A 21,160-nucleotide genomic window follows, 5' to 3' on the forward strand; every position below is an offset into this window, starting at 1 on the left:
CAGCCCTCTGACTAATACTTTTATTAACTCCACACCTCCTAATTTCCACACTCCTAATTTTCTGCATAATATTTACACCACACATTGCCCTTAGACAGGACATCTCCACTGCCTCCAACTGCCTCCTCGCTGCAGCATTTACAACCCAAGCTTCACACTCATATAAGAGTGTTGGTACTACTATACTTTCATACATTCCCTTCTTTGCCTCCATAGATAACGTTTTTTTGTCTCCACATATACCTCAACGCACCACTCGCCTTTTTTTCTTCATCAATTCTATGATTCACCTCATCCTTCATAAATCCATCCACTGACACATCAACTCCCAAATATCTGAAAACATTCACTTCTTCCATACTCCTCCTCCCCAATTTGATATCCAATTTTTCTTTATCTAAATCATTTGATACCCTCATCACCTTACTCTTTTCTATGTTCACTTTCAACTTTCTATCTTTACACACACTCAACAGCTTTCTTCTTTCAACACACCGGCCGTATCCCACCGAGGCGGGGTGGCCCAAAAAGGAAAAACGAAAGCTTCTCCTTTTACATTTAGTAATATATACAGGAGAAGGGGTTACTAGCCCCTTGCTCCCGGCATTTTAGTTGCCTCTTACAACACGCATGGGTTACGGAGGAAAAATTCTGTTCCAATTCCCCATGGAGATAAGAGGAAATAAACAAGAACAAGAACTAGAAAGAAAATAGAAGAAAACCTAGAGGGGTGTGTATATATATGCTTGCACATGTATGTGTAGTGTGACCTAAGTGTAAGAAGTGGCAAGACGTACCTGTAATCTTGCATATTTATGAGACAGACAAAAGACACCAGCAATCCTACCATCGTGTAAAACAATTACAGGCTTTCGTTTTACACTCACTTGGCAAAATGGCAGTACCCCCTGGATGGTTGCTCTCTACCAACCTACTACCTACACTCAACAGATTTATTCCCCTATAATTTCTGCACACTTTTGTCCCCTTTGCCTTTATACAAAGGCACTATGCATGCCCTCTGCCAATCCTAAGGTACCTTACCCTCTTCCATACATTTATTAAATGAAAGCACCAACCACTCCAAAACTATATTCCCACCTGCTTTTAACATTTCTGTCTTTATCCCATCAAGCCCAGCTGCCTTACCCCTTTTCATTCTGTCCACTGCCTCGTGAACTTCCCCCACACTAACAACTGGCTCTTCCTCACTCCTACAAGATGTTGTTCCTCCTTGCCCTATACACAAAATCACAGCTTCCCTATCTTCATCAACATTTAACAATTCCTCAAAATATTCTCTCCATCTTCCCAATACCTCTAACTCTCCATTTAATAACTCTCCTCTCCTGTTACTAACTATCAAATAAATTTGTTCCCTCGTCTTCCTAAACTTACTAATCTCACTCCAAAACTTTTTCTTATTTTCAACAAAATTTGTTGATAACATCTCACCCACTCTCTCATTTGCTCTCTTTTTACATTGCTTTACCACTATCTTACCCTCTCTCTTTCTCTCCATATTCTTCTCCCTCCTTGCATCACTTCTACTTTGTTAAAAACCTCTCATATGCTAACCTTTTCTCCCTTACTACTCTCTTTACATCATTCCACCAATTGCTCTTCTTCCGTCTTGCACCCACTTTCCTGTAACCACAAACTTCTGCTGAACACTAACACTACATTCTTAAACCTACCCATACGTCTTTGACTCCATTGCCTTACTAGCCCATCTATCCTCCAATAGCTGTTTATATCTTATCCTATCTGCCTACTCCTTTAGTTTATAAACCTTCACCTCTCTCTTACTTGCTGCTTCTATTTTCCTTGTATTCCATCTACCTTTTACTCTCACTGTAGCTACAACTAAAAAGTGATCTAATATATCTGTGGCACCTCTATAAACATGTACATCCTTAAGTCTACCCAACAGTCTTTTATCTACCAGTACAATGGACCCTCGGTTATCGGCCGTTCCGACCAATTTGGTTATCGCCCGGTTTTTTGGCCAAAATTTTATCCTGGTTATCGGCCGTTATTTCAGTTATCGACCATATTGGATGCATCCACCCATAGCAAAGTATGAAAGTGAAGGAGGAAGAGAAAGGGTAGAATGTGCCTTCTTCAGTGATTCTACGATATGTACGATACTAAAGCAGCAAGAGCCGATAAAGGCTATAGCACCAGCCAGTGATAAAGTGTAGCAAGTAAGTTAAGCAATTAAGCGACAGAAAAAGGACATCACGAAACTGATTCTTCCAATGTTGTTGGAGGTATATAGGGCCACTGACAATATATGTTGCCCTGCATATCTTCCACCACCCTAAACCAATGCCAGCATCTCCTCCAAGGTCCAGTAAGTGTAAATATTTCTTATAAATTACGTACATTGTTTCAGTGTGAATAGTGGTAGCAGAGCCACCACCACCATATGTACAGCTTATGCTGTCAGTGGCCCTTATAAACCCAACACCACCACCAGTTCTCTACATTACATATGTAATGTAGAGTTTATATCATGTTTCTGTGTTATTAATATTGTTGTTATGTCATATTAGATGAATTGTGAAAGATAAATAAGCTGTGGAGTTAAAATAGCATCATATTTAAGCATTTTGTCCTGTCTCCAAACAATAAACTCGCCTCCCTCTCTTCCCCTTGCCGTTTTGCATACGCCAACATGACTCTTCAATAAAGGTAAAAGTGATTTAAATGTTCATTTATCCATTTCATTAGTAATTTTATTTAGTTCTTATTGTTTTGTGTATGTAAAACTATAGTTAATCTTTAATTGTGGGTGTCCAAAATGGATTAATTTGAAAATAAACAACTGTTTGTGTACAACACAAACAGTTGTTTATTTCCCAGAACATTTGCATACAAAATACGGTCGTAAGTCGAGTGGTCATATGTTGAGCAGGTCATAAGTCGGATGGTAGGTGTATTATTTTGGTTTTCCGCCATTTTGGTTTTAGGCCGACCTTCTGGAATGGATTACGGCTGATAACCGAGGGTCCACTGTATGTAGTCCAACAAATTACTATCATATCTTGTATACTTATCCTTTTTTTCTGAAAGTATGTATTACCTATAACCAAACTCCTTTCTATACAAAGTTCAATCAAAGGAGCTCCCATTATCATTTACACCTGGCACCCCAAACTTACCTACCACACCCTCTCTAAATGTTTTTCCTACTTTAGCATTTAGGTCCCCTACCACAATTACTCTCTCACTTGGTCCAAAAGTTCCTATGCACTCGCTTAACATCTCCCAAAATCTTTCTCTCTCTCCTCTACATTCTTCTCATCTCCAGGTGCATACACATAATGCTTGAATTTATACATTCAGATTCCCTCTTCTCCTTCCATAACTAATCCTTCAACATTATTGCTACCCCTTCCTTAGCTCTAACTGTCTCAGATACTCCTGACTTAATCCCATTTATTTCTCCCCACTGAAACTTGCGAACCCCCTTCAGTTTTGTTTCACTTAGAGCTAGGACATCCAACTTCTTTTCATTTATAACATTAGCAATCATCTCTTTCTTATCATCCGCGCTACATTCAAGCATCCCGGTTTTATACAGTTTTTCTCTTTTTTTTTTTTAGTATTTTCTACAGGAGTTACTAGTCCATTGTTCCCGGCATTTTAGTTGCCTCATACGACACGCATGGCTTACGGAGGAAAGATTCTTTTCTACTTCCCCATTATACATCCATGTATTACTATAATACAGCCATTCATGTATCCAGTCTAGCTCTTCCTGACTATGACTTCTGTTGCATCAGCTTTATATTTTCCTGAATCACTCTAATCTCAGCTTTGTGATTTATTACAAATAAAATTCACAGAATTGAATTTTAGTATGGAAGTATAGTGCCTTCACTATGAAGGATGGGTGGGGGATTATGCAGTTTGGAAAGTCATTAAATATGCAGAATCAACACAGGTACTGAATGAGTTAGTGAATGTGTGTCCTTTGGTTTGGCCTATCTTGGTGGGGAAATAACTGATATTAGTAATATACAGTGGACCCCCGGTTAACGAACTTTTTTCATTCCAGTAGTATGTTCAGGTGCCAGTACTGACCGAATTTTTTCCCATAAGGAATATTGTGAAGTAGATTAGTCCATTTCAGACCCCCAAACATACACGTACAAACGCACTTACATAAATACACTTACATAATTGGTCGCATTTGGAGGTGATCGTTAAGCGGGGGTCCACTGTATAGGTAATCTCATATTCCTCCAGTTAGTCACCAGAGTCCATTAGTTCTTCCTTTACTCTGATTTTAGTTCCCCTTGCTCCCTAGTAATGTAAATTTACTTTTGGCTTCATTCATTTGTTTTGCACACATCTGCAAAACTTTCATCATCATAATAAGCCCATTTTCACATTCATGAGATGAAGCATCTTGTTATCCTTGAGAGCATTGTAATAATTTAGAAAATCAGATGGTTCCAAGTAAGTGCCTTCAATTATTGGTCTCTGCTTCTTTGTTCTCCTAGCCAGGGAGTAGATTAGGTAATCCTGAGGAATAATCGGTACAGAAAATAATGAAATGCTGTTTACCAGTAACTATTATTATATTCATGGGGAAGCACTAAACCCATAGGGGTCATGCAGTGCCTATACCAGTAACAAAATGCTTTATATGGGAGAACCTTAGTGCTGTTTATATATTTTGATACTGAATACAGTAGGGCCCCACTTTATGGTGTTTCGCTAATACGGTGATGTCAAATTATGACCAAAATTTGCTACATGGCAAGCGGTCTTTCAAATACAGCACGACCCACCCGGTTTGTGTATATTCCCCGTGACCACATCTAGTATGTCTAGAAACTTTCCAAAATTTCAAGTGTTTTATAGTTATTGCGTATTTTATGTGTACTCTGATAATTATACTTGTGTACCTGTACCTAAATATACTTACACACTGTGCTGGTGTGCAGGTACACATTAAAATCGCTAAGCGTCTCTCTACTCATGACGCCACTGGTATGTAATAATCATCACTCTTGGGCACATTAAATGTCTTATTTTACATTGATATAGAAATTTTCATTAATCTATGGTATTTTCCTCAAAATTATATAAGAAACACGTTATAGCATATAAACATGATACATACTCAGAATAAAAATTGACGTAAATATGAGATTTGTTTACAAAGCGGCTGTGTAGGTAGTGTCGGAAGAATTACGTTTTCTCTAGTCAAACACTGGGGGATACCTGTAGAAAAATATTCCTTTCGTATCCCTTCACTCTATATATAGCAATTCATGACCCTTGTGGGTTTAGCACTTTTTTATTATGATGATGATAATAATAGTATCTGTAGGGGAAGGAAGGCAGGGTAGGGGGTTGTCCTCGAAAAGGTTGGAGGGAGGGGGTAAAGGAGGTGTTGTGGGCTAGGGGTTTGGACTTCCAACAAGCGTGCATGAGCGTGTTAGATAGGAGTGAATGGAGACAAATGGTATTTGGGACCAGACAAACTGTTGGAGTGTGAGCAGGGAAACCGGTTATTTTATATAACCGGGCTTGAGTCCTAAATGGGAAGTACAATGCCTGCACTCTAAAGGAGGGGTTTGAGATATTGGCAGTTTGGAGGGATATATTGTGTATTTTTATACGTATATACTTCTAAACTGTTGTATTCTGGGTACCTCTGCAAAAACAGTGATTATGTGTGAGTGAGGTGAAAGTGTTGAATGATGATGAAAGTATTTTCTTTTTGGGTCACCCTGCCTCGGTGGGAGACGGCCGACTTGTTGAAAAAAAAAAAATCTAAAAATGGTGTGTTGCACGAGAATGGGAGTGTTGCTGTTTGTTTATTCTGTACTAACTTGTACACAGTGTAAAAGTATTTATATTGTGAGGTAAAACTCTTACAAACATAAGTGAATGAAAAAGCAGACATATTAATACGCATTTATTTCGCCTAACAAAGTGATCGCCCACTACCTGTTCAGTTTGTGTTCTTACATTGTGTGAACTCTATCTCATTTACTCTTTCGTTAACTAGTTGGCTCTTATTGACGATGGCATGTAAGCTTAGCTGTGATAAAAAGAGGAGTCATAAGCCTCTTGCTTTAAGTGCCAAGTTAGAGGATGATAGTGTGCCATTCTGATTTTATTAAATAAACACCCTGCCACTTATCTCTCTCACATTAATATTTTAAGGTAAGTAATAAGTGTATTCTGTGTGTATCTTACCTTTTTTTTTTTTTTTTGCATATTTCTATTGCTAACTTAATAGTATAAGTTAGTGTAAACTTCTTGTCTGGCATTTATTGCATATTTTATGTGCTCTGATAATAATACTTGTGGACCTGTGTTGTAGCCGGGCGGAGGGCAACATTACGTTTGCTCAGCCACCAGAGAAAATGTGTATGAATCTGCGTTTGGCCCAGCCACTCCCCCACTCCGCTTTTGTTTACAATTTTTGGCATGAATTATTCATTACATGTACTTCTCCCTTCGTTTATGATGGCATCTAAAGGTAGTTGTAAGAAACAATTAATTCAGTGAACAAGGTATTGTCAATGATAATATGGCTCTGGGCCACAGTGTAGGTGTAGCCCAGGCGGGCTACACCTACTGGCTACCTACACTGACTTCCTACAAATAAATACTACTCACCTCTCTTCCTATATTAACCCTTTCAGGGTCCGTCCCGTAGATCTACGTCATGAGCTCGGCTCACTCTGATAAGCTGAGTGGTACATTTGGGCCTAGATATGAGAGAATACATCTATGTGGTATGTGTGCACCACATAAAACAGATCCTGCAGCACACTGTGTATAATGAGAGAAAAAAAAACTGAAATCATGATTTTTCGATTAAAACAGCGACTTTGCAGTGTTTTTTTTGTATGTTTTTTATAGTTGTATTTGCGATTTCTTGGTCTCATTTGATAGAATGGAAGACATTACAGAAATAGAGATGATTTTGATTGGTTTTAGCACTGGAAATGGATTGAAACTGAGCTCAAAGTAGCAGAAATGTTAAATTTTTGCCAATATTCAAGAGTAAACAAACGACCTCACACGTCTAATATGCATTCACAAATATGGTGATGATATTTATACAATTATTACAGTATTGCATAACAGTAAATCTTCTATTTTTTGGTGTGAATAAAAATTCATTATGTGAATGAAAAATCAAAATGGAATTTATTTGTAAAGCCTCAAAACGTAACTAATGAACAGAGGAAACGTTAGTTTAGTTCCAGGAATACCTACATTGTTTATTCTGGACCCTATTTTGAACTTTGTGTTAAATTAACAATTTCCGATCACTTTAATTTGTAGTTGAAACAGTTGACTTGGTGATTTCTTGTGCTCAATCGATAGAATAGAAGTAATACTAGTGAAATAGCTAAGAATTTGGTTGACTGGAATAATGTAATTGGCCTAAAATGGGAGTCCAAGTCGGCAAAATCGCCGATTCGTAAATATTGCTGACATCAAAATTAGCGAGAGCATAATTTCGTCAATTTTCCATCATATTTCGTACTTTTTGTTTTATTACCTTCACAAAAAGATTCTCTACCATTTCATAAGAAAAAAAAATTTTTTTTTTTAAATTCATGGACACTGGGGCACCACTTCAGATTTGGGCCTTGGACCCTGAAGGGGTTAAGACTACACATATTTTAAGGTAAATAGTGAGTGTACTGTATGTGTGTTTTAACTCTCTGGGATGTTTTAAATATCGTATATTAAGTACAAGATGGGGAGCCAGGGCTACCTACACCTGACTTCCTACAAATAAGTACAACTCGCCTCTCTCCCTACAGTAAGATTACAAATACTTTAAGATAAGTAATGAATGTACTGTGAATGTATTTTACTTTGTGTGTTTTTAATGACTAGTTCTATTACTAACTTAATATAATTTAGTGTAAACCTGTTGTCTGGCATTTATAAATGGAAAAAATGGCGTTCTGCCTTCCGGCGATAGCCTGGAACCTAACCTGCCATATGAGTGGGGCCCTACTGTATAATACTTAAGGGAAGTACAAAGCTCAATAGTGTGATTGGCATAAATCACAAGTTCACAAATTGGAAATGAAAATTTGAAGTTTTGGTCAGGTCTTTATTAACCATTTGTGAATTTCCTACAAATTTTAATAATTGCTATGATGCACTATATTTTTAGAGCTTGTTTTAGACAGTGTAAGGTTGTTTACACATGTAGTGTAATTGTACAGGATGCTGATACTAATTTGTATTGTATCTTCACAGATTGACATCTTAGATTAATTCAGCATTGTCTTCTGTTCAAAAGATAGAGAATGCAGCTTTAATGACTAATACTTACTTTACAGGTTGCTGACTTTGGGCTTGTGGCTGACCTATTTAAAGCTGTACCAGAGATGATAGAGAAGTTGTAATCACATGTGACAAACTACTTCCACAAATTTTGGTAAATCTGCCATTTAGAATAAATAGTTCAAGGGATGCTAATTGTATAAAGTAAATATTTGATAATTTCTACTTAGCCCAATAATTGGTATGTTTATGATTATTATTATAATCAAAAAGGAAGCACTAAGCCTGGTATGTTTATGAAATCTATTATTGCTCTTGTACACAGTTAAAAAATTACACACCATTGTCTAATTGAGAATTCTCTCTAAATATTTTCAGTTTTTTAGAATCTTTGGATTTGATTATGGGAGGTTTTGTATATTTGGTAAAGTATCATAGCCCTGTGTAGGACATTTAGTAATCACTTATAGGCAGTTAGTTTATATGTTGTTTAATAAAAATATTTTTATTAAACAACATATAATTATTTAGTGCAGTATGACCCATATGGGTTTAGTAGTATTTGGCTTTAACAGTATACTAATCAAAAAATTGTCAAACCTGTATGAGCCATGTAGCTGTAGTTAATTTTAAGTAGCATCTTACAAGTTTTTTTTTTTTTTTATTAACAGCCATTTCCTGGTGAAGCAGGAAATTATCATTGTGACCCTTTCAGGGTCGAGACCCCGATCCTGAACTTCCTCTCAGGGTTGAAAATTCTTGTGAAATGATAGAGAATCTTTTCCCAGTGGTAATGAAATTTGATGGAAAACTTACGGAATTGTGTTTCGCGAAGTTAGTGGTCTCGACAATATTTATGCATCAGCGATTTCGCCCACTTGGAGCCCTATTTTTGGCCAATTTCAATGTTCCAGTCGACTAAAATCATAGCTATTTCACTAGAACTCCATTTGCTCTTATCTAATGAGTACAAGAAACCACCCATTTACTGATTTCAACTACCCAGTGAAGTGGCCAATTTCAAAATATGGTCCAGAATAAACAAGACAGACATTCTTGGCACCAAAATAACATTTTCTCTGTTCATTAATCATGTCTCCAGGCCCCTTGTATATTACTCTTGCTTTCCATTTTGAATTTTTATTCTAAAAAAAAAAAAATTTTTTAGAAGATTGTTTTGCAGACTACTGCATTATTGTAAAAATGGTATAAATAATAATAGCATGCTCTTGAAAGAATATTAGACTCGCCAGTTGATGTGCACTGGACGCGTGGCGTGATTTGTTTACTCTTGAACATTGGCTATCTTGAGCTCAATTTCAAGGTACTTTTCATCACGAAACCAATCGAATCCTCTATTTCTGTAATATATCTTCCATTCTATCAAATGAGAACAAGAATACAACCATAAATACCATACAAAAATACGGTCGGAGTTTTTTTATACTGACCATGCAGACCCATTCTTTCATATGTAGGCCTACCAGCTTCCTACTGCTCGATTTGAAGGCACTAGAATTTACGGGTACAAGCACTGACCCTGCAAGGGTTATTATTTTTTTAATAAAAACTAAGCACTAAACCCATGAGGGTCATACAGTGCTGCAGGGTCGAGCGCATGAACTGTGTAATACGCTTTATCTGAAACTAACAAGGGAGTTTACAAGAAATAAAAAATATGTATACCAGTAAGAAATTGTTTCCATCAGTCTATTACATTAACCAATGCAGTACGTACATTTTTTAGATTACCACCATAGTTTGTAATAAAAGAAAATTAGCATTTAGACTTTTATTATAAATAGGTGTCCTAGTAAGGGGTAAACTACATAAAGTATAATGCTGGAATCTTTATAAAAGATTGTAAAAAAAAATTGTCATGACAAATGTTTTTTATGGAAATTGGGTAGTGTAGACTTCCAGTGGCTGTACTGTTTAACTTAAATTTATTTCTTTGGGTCTTTGCTTCTACAGGATCTTGCAGAATCTGTTTTTGTAGTAATAGTTTTTCTTAAGCACTTGATCTTATTTAAAATTTGTCTTTAGTTACTCTTCAAAATGGTGAGTATCTGTCTATGTAGTAAGTTAAACTGTACTTTAGATAAGTCTTAAATTATTTTTTTGCAATTAGTTGAACAGTAAATTAAAGATTCTTTTGTGATTAGAACAGTTATCCCCTAAAGCTGTTACTTATTTCACTGATTTGTTAAGGGTAAGGCCTCTTTTGACAGTAAGAGGGATTTACAAACTCTTATTAATTACAGTAAGTAGACCAAAATCATCAGAGAAGTAAGCTCTGAAATACTTGTATAAAAAGAATTAATATATAGTGATTAAACTCTAGAAAATAGAAGTGCACTACGTTTTGTTCAAGTGTGAAATTTTTAAAGGTCATTAGAAAATATTGAGTGCATATACAGCCATCCCTACAGATTTGTGGGTCTTTGCATGGAAAGAAAACTAAATATTTTGCAGTGCAGGGTACATCTAGTTTACAAACGATAGCACCTCAGCCATTAGTCGCATTGCCCAGCACCTTGGCTACCCCAGATAGTACCCTTGCCACCACCACAGCTGGCAAGGGACAATTTTTCCATAGAATCATACAGAACTATTTAAAACTAATAATTTTCATACTTAACCTACCTTGGTGAAGATTAGATAGATGAAGTACAATATTTTTATTATTTTTTATACAAAAACACCCGTGATGGACGAGGCTAAAAAAAAAAAAATCAGGTAGGCAGACAATTTAGTGGTATTTGATGAGATCTAGAAATATAACCCCAGTGAATTTTGAGAGACCACTAAGTTTTTTCAGGTATACATTAGTTAACAATATTAAGACCTTGGAGACAGTTTTCAGACCTCAGCACTTGTGTGGAGTGAACGTGTAAATTAACACGTTATGCTGCACAAGTGTCTCAATTCTTCAACTTCTGTTTTCAAAACCATCCATCACATCTGTCAGACACTGCATCATCATGGGATCTTGATACAAAGAATTCTTCAAAACTTGTCCAATCTTTGGACGAAGACCTAATTAGACTAGTGGATGGTTCCACTATGACCCTGCTTCGCCTCACCTGACTACAGTATATAAGCCACTGCTACAGCCCTGTGCTGTACTTTCTACAAGATTGATGGACTGAACACACTGACTCCAGGCTGAGGGACTGATTACCTCAAACTACTACTCTACTTTTACCTTCCTGCTTTGTATAAGACCGATGAAGCCACTGTGTGGCGAAAAGTTTCTTCAATAGAGATTCCCGTATGTTGCATAAGTGTCTCAATTCTTCAAAAATATTTTCCTAACAATTAGAAACTTCACACTCCATACTGTTTATCATAACTTGAAGATGGAAAACTGCCTGGCCTTTGATAATAAAAATAAAACTAAGCACTAAATCCAAAAGGGTCACAGTGCTGCAGGGAGGTATGTGCCAAAAGAACATTGAGGTTAGGAGGAAGGGGGGGGGGACAAGAGTGTGCAGGGTTCAATCCAAAGGAAGGTCGGGTTCAATTCCAAGCACCAGGACACCCCCCTCCCCCCACACAAACTTTCTAGAAGGGAAGAGATACATAGGCTTTCATGAACTAGTCTCAAGAAATTCCCTGATACTGAAAAGCTTTAATTCAGGGAATTTCTATATCCTCCCCTTCCTATTACACTCAAACCTGGTTACTTTCTACTCCTCAGGTGCTATACACCCCACATTTGCCTACAGGTTTAAGAGCCTCCCGAGAAAGGGAAATGAGAGATATCTGCAGTGGGCTAGAACAAAGGTTTCTAGTGCTTAACCAGAAAAAAAAAATCATATATAAAACACACACACACAAACCATAGCACTACAATAGTAATAACGGGTCACACAACACTCAGGACAAAAATAAAATGCCAGCCCTCAAAATAAACTATAATAGGACCGAAAGAGTGCATTAAAAAAAAAAAAAAACTTCCCTTAAGGATGACTCCTTGATGCTAGTGAGGGGTTCTTGATCCTTAGATTAAAAATGATTGCCTCTCATACACCCAAGCATGAGCAATGCTGTATAACCTTTATGGGTTTAGCACTTGGTTATGATAATACCCCAACATGTGACCCCCCCAATGGGTTAAATGCTCCCCTACATTTGTATCCCTACAAGATCATTTACTTCATGGGGTGAGCATTAAATCAACAAGTGAAATGAGAGGCAATCAATTCTTTGGATTTAGAGCCCTTCACTGGCACAAGATCAGCCACAGGAAGATTAAGATTTACATAAAATGGCATCAGGGTCTCTACAAACACCCTGGCAAGTATAAAATCCTGAGGCTCCTATTCATCTTGTCGAGTTCTATTGACAGTTCCACATAAAACAGATACCTCAGTAATTACAAAGACAGTGAACATAACACTTAAGGTTGTCTACCTGACAACTATGAAGAAGTGAATTCAGTAGTCTTCCATACAGATAAAACAGCTTCCATCCTTGAAAGACCTGTAAAATTTGTGAAAGGTATAAAAAAAATTATACACAAAGGCAGTAAAGACTTATTATATTTTTGTTTTTACACATTTCATGTAAAACTGATGTGAGAGGCTCTTGTTTTCTCATATACCCTACTTTATTGTAAGATTAGGATTATATTCAAAAAGTGCTAAACCTACAAGGGTCTGTAGGATTAGGAATATGACCACAAAAAAATGAGAGAGATAATACATACCCTTGAAATATGGTACTTTCTAAAGGGTTGTTGATACAGAAACTGGAGGTGGTGGCTCCTTCCTCAAACCAAACCTGATCACCTCTCATTTCCCAGGTCAGTACTGTATGGCCCTTTTAGGTTTAGCACTTTCCCAAGAATACAAAATTAGCTGTGGTAAACCCATAAATAAAAGTGTGTGTGTGGGGGGGGGGGGTGAATACTTACAATTTTACGGTGTGCCGAGGCTGGTGAAAAATGATAATTTGTTAGCAGCATAAATACAATCAGCTGTACATACATTTTGCAATTTACCGACGCCCAATTATGATTTTTTTTTTTTTTAACCCTTTCATGGTTTCTGATGTACTAGTATGGCTTACGTGCCAGGGTTGACGTACTAGCATGCATAAATTCTAGCACCTTCAAATCAAGCGGGAAAAGGCTGCTAGGCCTAGATGTGAGAGAATGGGTCTGCATGGTCAGTGTGCGCAGTAGGAAAAATTTCGGGGACCCAGTGGTGCATTGTGGGAATGCCATTTTAGTACACCTTGTTCACCATTCCTCGTGGCAAGAAACTCCTCACTCCTCGGCGAATTGGGACACTTCTGTTCCCCAGTGACAGTTCTAATACAGATGGAAGTGCCAGTGAAGAGAAGTTTCAAGGTTTTGACGAGGTTGTGACCGAAGCTAATGACCGTAATACCGGTAATAGTGAGGAAAATCCAGATGACCTTCAACCTTCCATCTCTGGTGCTGGGCCATCTTGTTCACATTCAGTCGTACCAGAACGAAAGAGGAAACTTGTAATTTCCTATATCCAGGACTCAGATGTGAGCATTGGTGACGATAGTGATAGTGAATATGAACTACAAGCTCTTGAAAACAGTTCCAGTAGCGATAGTGAAGTAGAATACGTATTCTGCAGTGAAGTATCAGTATATACGATATGTGCGCTCTGGTAGTGTGCCATATGCTATTCCAAGGGAAAGGAGTACATCTCGGAGTACATCCTGTGGCTGTACAACAGGAACAGATAGTGAAAATGAAGATGATAGTGTTGCAATTGACATGAAAAAGGTGCATGCATCTGGTGGTGGTAGTGATGGTGCCAGCCGTGAGGCACCTGCAATGGGCCATGCTACCACCCACGCTGCTGCCTCAGCTGAACTACAACAAAGGCCATCCTCCACCCACCCACCACACCAGCCTCCACAACCACCTGTCAACATCCGGTACCCACCAGCAGACCGCACCTGGGATTGGCAGGAAGCTGACAATTTTCTTCCCAATCCCCATCACTTTAATGAAAGTCAAAGTGGAATACGGCCATCTTGTACACTTGGGAACAATGCCACTGAACTAGAATGTTTCAAGTTATTCTTTGACGAACCCCTGATGGAAATTATTGCCAGGGAAAGCAACAGATACTTCGCGTACACCATGCCAAACAATACTTTCACCAAAATCACGCCTACACCAGTGGAAGGAGACAACTGTGGCTGAGATGTATCTTTTCTTTGCCACAATAATGCTTATGCCACATGTGTATAAGCACAGTGTCAAATCATACTGGTCAACAGATCGCCTGATTGCAACCCCAGGTTTCAGTGATATAATGCGAGTGAATCGAATTGTGCTGCTGTTACGTATGCTTCACTACTCAGACAAAATCAGGACTGACAGACACGACAGGTTATACAAGATTAGGAATGTATTTGTCTCTGAAACAGAAATTCTATTAATATGTATTTTTATCCCTTCAGGAAGCTTGTTATTGACAAGTCTTCGAGTCTGTTCAAAGAAAGACTGTCATTCAAGCAGTACATACCAAGCAAGAGGAAACACTGGTATAAAGTTGTTTGTGCTTTGTGACTGCTACAGTGGTCTTTTATTGGATATTATGGTGTACACTGGAAGTATTACATTGCAAAATACCAGGAAGTTATTGGGCATCTCTGGTGATGTGGTTAGAACAATGATGGCACCATACCTTGGTAAGGGGGCATTATTATATACTGATAACTTGTACACAAGCCCCTCACTCAGTGATTTTTTGCGAGTGAACATGACAGATGTTTGGCACAGTGCATGGAAATCATAAGCATATGCCCAGGTTTGACGCTGGCACTCTTAGAGGCGAGGTGCAGGCGTTTGCTGCCAATGACATCATGGCATTTTGGTGGCATGACAAACGAGATGTCACACTGTTGTCATCAGTTCACCCTAACGAAATGACAAACACTGGCAGGCAGAATAGAGAGACCAATGAACCCATTCTAAAACCTGCAGCTGTGATGGACTACACCCTCAATATTCATTCAGTGGACAAATGTGACATGCAGATTGGGTTTGCCGATTGTGTTTGCGAAAGTTGTAAGTGGTACATAAAACTTTTTCCATATTCTAGACATTGCCATGCTCAATGCTTATAATATGTATAAGATGAGGACCAGAAACAAACCACCATATGGCAAATTTTGTTTCTGTCATCAGACAAATAGCATTCAAGTACCAAGGAACAACACCTGCATTAGAAAACTGCCCACTAAATTATCAACAACTATCTTCTCATCTGAGGCATGGTGATCACTTCCTAATAAAACAACCTGCTACTGCTTTCAAGGAAAAGGCTCAGAAGAGGTGTTATGTCTGTTCACATACAAAAAAAATGCCCACAACACGCACACACACTTATTATGTGTGAGGAGTGTAAAACACCACTGTGCATAACGCCATGTTTCAAAGACTTCCACAGGCTGCAGAACTTCTAGAAACATGGCCTGTGATTGTATGCGTGTATATAAAATATAGAAAAATAGTAATAAACAACACTATATTGTTCATTTGTGTAAACAATAGAATGACAACAGTGTTTGTGTAATTATTGTGTAGTATAGAAAGAGTAAAAATTTACAAAATAGTGCTCATATTGGTCTCTCAGGCCATAAAAGTTACTTGAAAAGAAAAAATATTTAAAAATAGAAAAAAGTAGGAAAAAAACAAACGATTACCGGGTGACCGGCAGTCGGCAATGTTGCCGTATGCGGTTCACTTTGTCAACTTCACGCCTCCATATCTTGGTAAGTATTTTTTCATAAATTTTTTTTTTTTTTCTGAACATTTTTCGACCCTGAGAACAAGTCTGGGAGAGGGCCTGTCAACCCTGAAAGGGTTAACAATATGTACACTATTTTTTTAACCCGTAAACGGTCCAAACGTATATATACGTTTTTACCGCTAGTGCCCCAAACGTATATATACGTTTTGTGTGCCCTACATTTAACATTGCCACGATAAGCCTGAGTCGCCTAGACATGCGAGAATGGGTGTGAGCACTCACTGTGCACCATATTAATATAATTGGGGATGCCTGGGTACCATATGCTCTTTTTTCCTAATAAAAAACAAAAAAAAATTTTCTCAAAGTTGGGGCAGTACGGTAGTGAACGTATATATACGTTTGGACCGTTTACGGGTTAAATATATTTCAAAGTGAGATTGATGGCTACACAAAATGGTACAAATAATAGTTTCTTATTTTTTTCAATGGCTTTGTCTAACACTCTGTACAGGGAAATCTTACATCAATACAGTCATTTCAAGATGCGATACTCCATAAAACACATGTTATTGAGGTACTGTATGGACTTGCCTAGTTTAGATTTTTCCTTCCCCCCCATATATGGTGGTGCTAGGTGACCCCATTTGAGTTTAGCCCTAAATTGGCAGTGCATGGCCAATCTGTAGCCTTAAACTGTCCAAATGTAGATCTATGTTCACCTGCTTGGCGCTCAGAATATTTTGAAAAATAATTTTTTTTTTTTAAATTAAAGAGGGGTATTTTCTGTGTGGTATGCCAAAAAAAATTTTTTTTTAGGGCCAGTACTTACCGAGATACAAGACCGTGAAGTTGGTTCTGGATCCTCACCTGACGGCAACATCCAGTCCTACTGCTTGCAGAAGTGTTGCCGATTTGCCTTTTTTCTCGTTTTTATTTTAATTTATATAATTTTTATGTTTTGATAATTACAATTTATAATAGTTCTTGTGATTTCATGGCCAATCTTTGTTTTGACACTAATATTATGTACTGAAATAGTACTCAAATTGTAACAATCACACTGACAGGTGAACATTTTCACCTGCCCTGGTCATTTACTATTGTCTAGAAACATATACAAAGTATTTATAGGCCCCAGCAATGTTTTAGACATACTGGAGTCTGAACCTCCTTGAAGCATGGTGTCATGACAAGGGTCAGAATGTGCACTGCTGAAGGGGGAAACCTTGCCTTTATATATTTTTACTCTTGCACACAAATGTCTTTGTATGTCTGTGTCTGTAAGTATCTGTTTGCCTGACTGTCTGCCTATCTGTGTCTGTCTCTCCTCCTAGTTCTGCTTATCTGTCCAGTTCAGCTTATCTGTCTTTCTGTCTTTGTGTGCCTGGAGTGTAATAGGAGCTACTTGAATAACTGTGTTAAGACAGCATCAGATAACAGTGAAACTTGATGAATGTGTGCTGCTGGAGGGGGAACCTTGCCTTTATATGTTTTTACTCTTGCACACAAAATGTCTCTGTGTCAGTCTATCTGTACATCTGTCTATCTGTCTGCCTAGCTCTGCTTATCTGTCTTTCCATCTGCTGGTCTCTGTCTCAGGAAGCGGCTAGTAAACCTGTTGGTTTGTGGTGTATGGGCCGCTCCCTGATTGCTGAGCAAGTGACACTGCTATTATTTGCGTCATGTTTATGTCTTATATCTAAAAACACTATATAGCACTTGGCCTGGAATTTGTGGGTTATCCTAGGTAATTTACATTATGTATAATAACTGTATTTATGAGTAAATGTGAGAGACAGAGATACAAATAGACAGTGATATAGACAGATACACAGATACAGACAGACAGCCAAAGCCAGCCAGCCAAATATATAAGAACATAAGAAAGAAGGAACACTGCAGCAGGCCTACTGGCCCATGCAAAGCAGGTCCATGTCACCCCCAGCTTAGACCAATGACCCACCTAGTCAAGTCACATCCAACGAAAGAAGGAGCACGACATCTGACCTAGTAGCACAAGCTAGTCAGGTCCAACTCACCCACCCACACCCACTTGTGCATTTATCTAACCTATTTTTACTTTCCTCTTAAAATGCGAGTGTTAATATGACATGGCATCAGTGAATCCTTGGCGTTTGCCACGATATTTGCTCTAGCTGGCGCTCAGTTGAACTAGTGCTCCCACAAGGTACTAATTGCTCCCAGATTTTTTTCATAGTGCGCACACTGAGTGCACAAACCCATTCTTTCATGTATAGGCAACTCAGGCCTATCGTACCAAATTTGAAGGAATGAAAAAGTAAAACGATCTACATTCGGAGCCTGCCACACGTGAACGTATATCTACGTGTGGACAGTTTAAGGGTTAAAGAAAAATTACACATACCAGTAGTACAAGTACAGCAAACACAGCCTGGTTCCCAGAGTACTAGTTTGAGCTAGGGCTTCAGGGCAACACAAACTTTACCTGTGTTAGTTAACCTCCAGCTCCACAGCATCTAGAGGGTGTTCAGCTAAAGTCAAGTAATATTGATGTGGGAGGGGGAGGGGGCACAATGAGATCCTTCTCTTAGTTACAGTGACTCAAATATGCCTATGTAGTACAGCCATCACTAATCCAGCATGTAAAAGTTCATTATTTTTTGTTCCCTTATAAAATTGCGTTGCTCTAGACCTTTCAGCAGTTCACCTGTCAACTGAATTAACCTATCAATAGAGATGCTAGCTGAAATTAATGCCAGATTAGTAATGGAACCAGATTAACCCTTTAACTGTCGCAGGCCCCTTTCTGAAACTGTCATTCTATGTCAATAAATTTTGGAAAAAAAAAAAAAATTGTTTTCTTATGAAATGAGAGAATCTTTTCCCGATGGTAATGACACCAAAAGTACGAAATTTGGTCGAAAACTCACGGAATTACGCTCCCGTGAAGTTAGTGGTCTCGGCGACATGCACATCGGCGATTTCACCGACTTTGAGCCCTGTTTTTGGCCAATTCCGTTGTTCCAGTTGACCAAACTCATAGCTATTTCTTTAGAACTCCATTTTTTCTATCAGTCCAGTACAAGAAACCACCCATTTACAGATTTGAACTACCCAATAAAGTGGTCAGAAATTGGCAATTTGGCCAATTTCCCGCAAATTAAAAAAGATGCCGATTTCAAAATAGGGTCCAGAATAAACAGTGTAGACATTCTTGGCACTAAAATAACATATCCTGTGTTCATTAGTCATGTCTCTAGGCCCTTCTTATATTACTATTGCTTTCTATTTCGATTTTTTATTCATACAAAAAAATACAAAATTTACTGTTATGCAGACTACTGCATTATTGTAAAAATGGTATAAATAATATCAGTGCACTAGTGAAAGAATATTAGACTTCCCAGTTGAAGTGTATTGGACGTGTGGTGTGATTTGCTTACTCCTGAACATTGGTAAAAATCAAACATTTCCGCTACTTTGAGCTCAATTTCAAGGTTGTTTTCATCGTGAAAGTAACTAAAATCATCTCTATTTCTGTAATATGTTTTCCATTTTATCACCCGAGACCATGAAAACGAGAATACAACGATAAATACTACACAAAAATACACCTCAAAGTTGGCGTTTTAATCCAAAAATATGGTCAGTTTTTTTTTCTCATTACGCACTGCAGGATTTTTTTTTATGTGGTGCACACTGACCATACAGTCCCATTCTCTCACATGTGGGCCTACCAGCTTTCTCCCACTTGATTTGAAGCCGCTAGAATTTACGTGTATAAATACGTCAGAAACAGTGGCGCGCAAGATGTATATATACGACCGAAACAGTCGAAGGGTTAATGATGACCGACCTGTATTGAGGTTCTGCCAATTTATTGTTGCACAGGACTGAGTGGAGATATATGTCCCTTCTCCCCACAAGAAGAAACTAAAATTATGCAATGAGTTATACTATCCAAAAACTTTGGTGCTTTTGTTGAACAGACTTGCATAGTCACTGAAGGCTGAGGTCAACTCTAAAAAAAGGTATTCTCAAGCAAACATAATGGTAAAGAGGGGCCAGTTCAGATGAAAAAAATAAGGATTAATCATGTTTGCTAAAAATACACATACATTGTTATACAGTACAATGGACCCTCGAGTTTAGAACTTAATCCGTTCCAGGAGCTAGCTCTGAAGTCGAAATGTTTGAAAGTCGAACCAATATTTCCCATAAGAAATAATGGAAATACAATTAATCCATTCCAGAAACCCAAAAATATTCACAAAAAAATTCATTTTATAGAGATTACATTATCATTTTACATACACAGAACATACACATATGTACATAGTACAATTAGTAATAAATTTAAACAGACATATAAATAACATTTTTACTTATCTTTTTTGAAGATTGGTGATGGCATCTGGAAGATAGGGAAGAAAGAGGGAGTTAGGGTTAGTGTTTGGAAGGGGAATCCTCCTCCATAATGACTTTAGGTATTAAAACCCTCTCTGGGGTTACTTTCCTTCTCTGCCTTTTAATGCCACTAGGACCAGCTTGAGAGTCACTGGACCCCTGTCTCACAAAATAACTGTCCACAGTCCTCTGTTTCTGGTGCCTCTTAAGACTTCCCTAAAATGGGACATGGTTCTGTAACTGAACTTGTTGCAAAGATGGCTTGTTTCAGCTTGCTCAGGGTGGTACTTCTCCATAAACATTTGGACATTATTCCATTTGGCACAAGTCTCCTTAATCTTTGAAGAAGGCACCTCATCCACTCCCTCTTCCTCCTCCTCTGAAGCAAGTTCCTGAGCTATGGTCTGATACTGTTCCAGATGAAGCTCTTCCAGCTCTTCAGTGGTTAGCTCTTCCCTGAGGTCCTCCATCAACTATTCCACATCAACCAACTCTTCCATTCAAGCATCAACAAAGCCTGACTGCTCATGACGCCTGCGTGGGGACGCGGACAGAGCAGGTTGGCAGACAGGTCCGGTACTCGGTGGTTCAAAAGACGGGTAGAGTTCGATACTCGGAACAAAATTGCTTCGAAGAAAGCGGTCGAAACTCAAAATGTTCGATAGTTGATAGGTTCTAAACTCGAGGGTCCACTGTATATGCTGGAGTAAACATGCAAGCTGTAA

At 38.2% G+C, this 21,160-nt stretch overlaps 2 protein-coding genes across 8 annotated transcripts in view; one reads left to right on the forward strand and one right to left on the reverse strand.

Annotated features, from left to right (window-relative positions):
- The window catches only part of wal (electron transfer flavoprotein subunit alpha wal), a 48,552-nt gene extending 29,671 nt beyond the window's left edge, over window positions 1-18,881 (forward strand). Inside the window, exons 8-9 of one of the 2 annotated variants that reach the window (XM_053785364.2) lie at window positions 8,346-8,443; window positions 16,863-18,881. In XM_053785364.2, the coding sequence (XP_053641339.1) occupies window positions 8,346-8,411 (66 nt within the window). In that variant the 3' untranslated portion in view covers window positions 8,412-8,443; window positions 16,863-18,881. Of the gene's footprint in view, window positions 1-8,345; window positions 10,073-16,862 lie in introns of those variants that run through there. The other variant, XM_053785363.2, reaches the window with a different exon arrangement.
- The window catches only part of LOC128694982 (probable inactive 1-aminocyclopropane-1-carboxylate synthase-like protein 2), a 42,606-nt gene continuing 31,512 nt past the window's right edge, over window positions 10,067-21,160 (reverse strand). For 5 of the 6 annotated variants that reach the window (XM_053785346.2, XM_053785347.1, XM_053785351.1 and 2 more), the window contains one exon: window positions 10,067-12,777. In XM_053785346.2, coding sequence (XP_053641321.1) covers window positions 12,716-12,777 — 62 coding nt within the window. In that variant the 3' untranslated portion in view covers window positions 10,067-12,715. Of the gene's footprint in view, window positions 12,778-13,003; window positions 13,132-21,160 lie in introns of all 6 variants that reach the window. The other variant, XR_008407937.2, reaches the window with a different exon arrangement.

The sequence above is a fragment of the Cherax quadricarinatus genome, chromosome 35 (genome assembly GCF_038502225.1).
Source record: "Cherax quadricarinatus isolate ZL_2023a chromosome 35, ASM3850222v1, whole genome shotgun sequence".
Lineage (NCBI taxonomy): Eukaryota > Metazoa > Arthropoda > Malacostraca > Decapoda > Parastacidae > Cherax > Cherax quadricarinatus.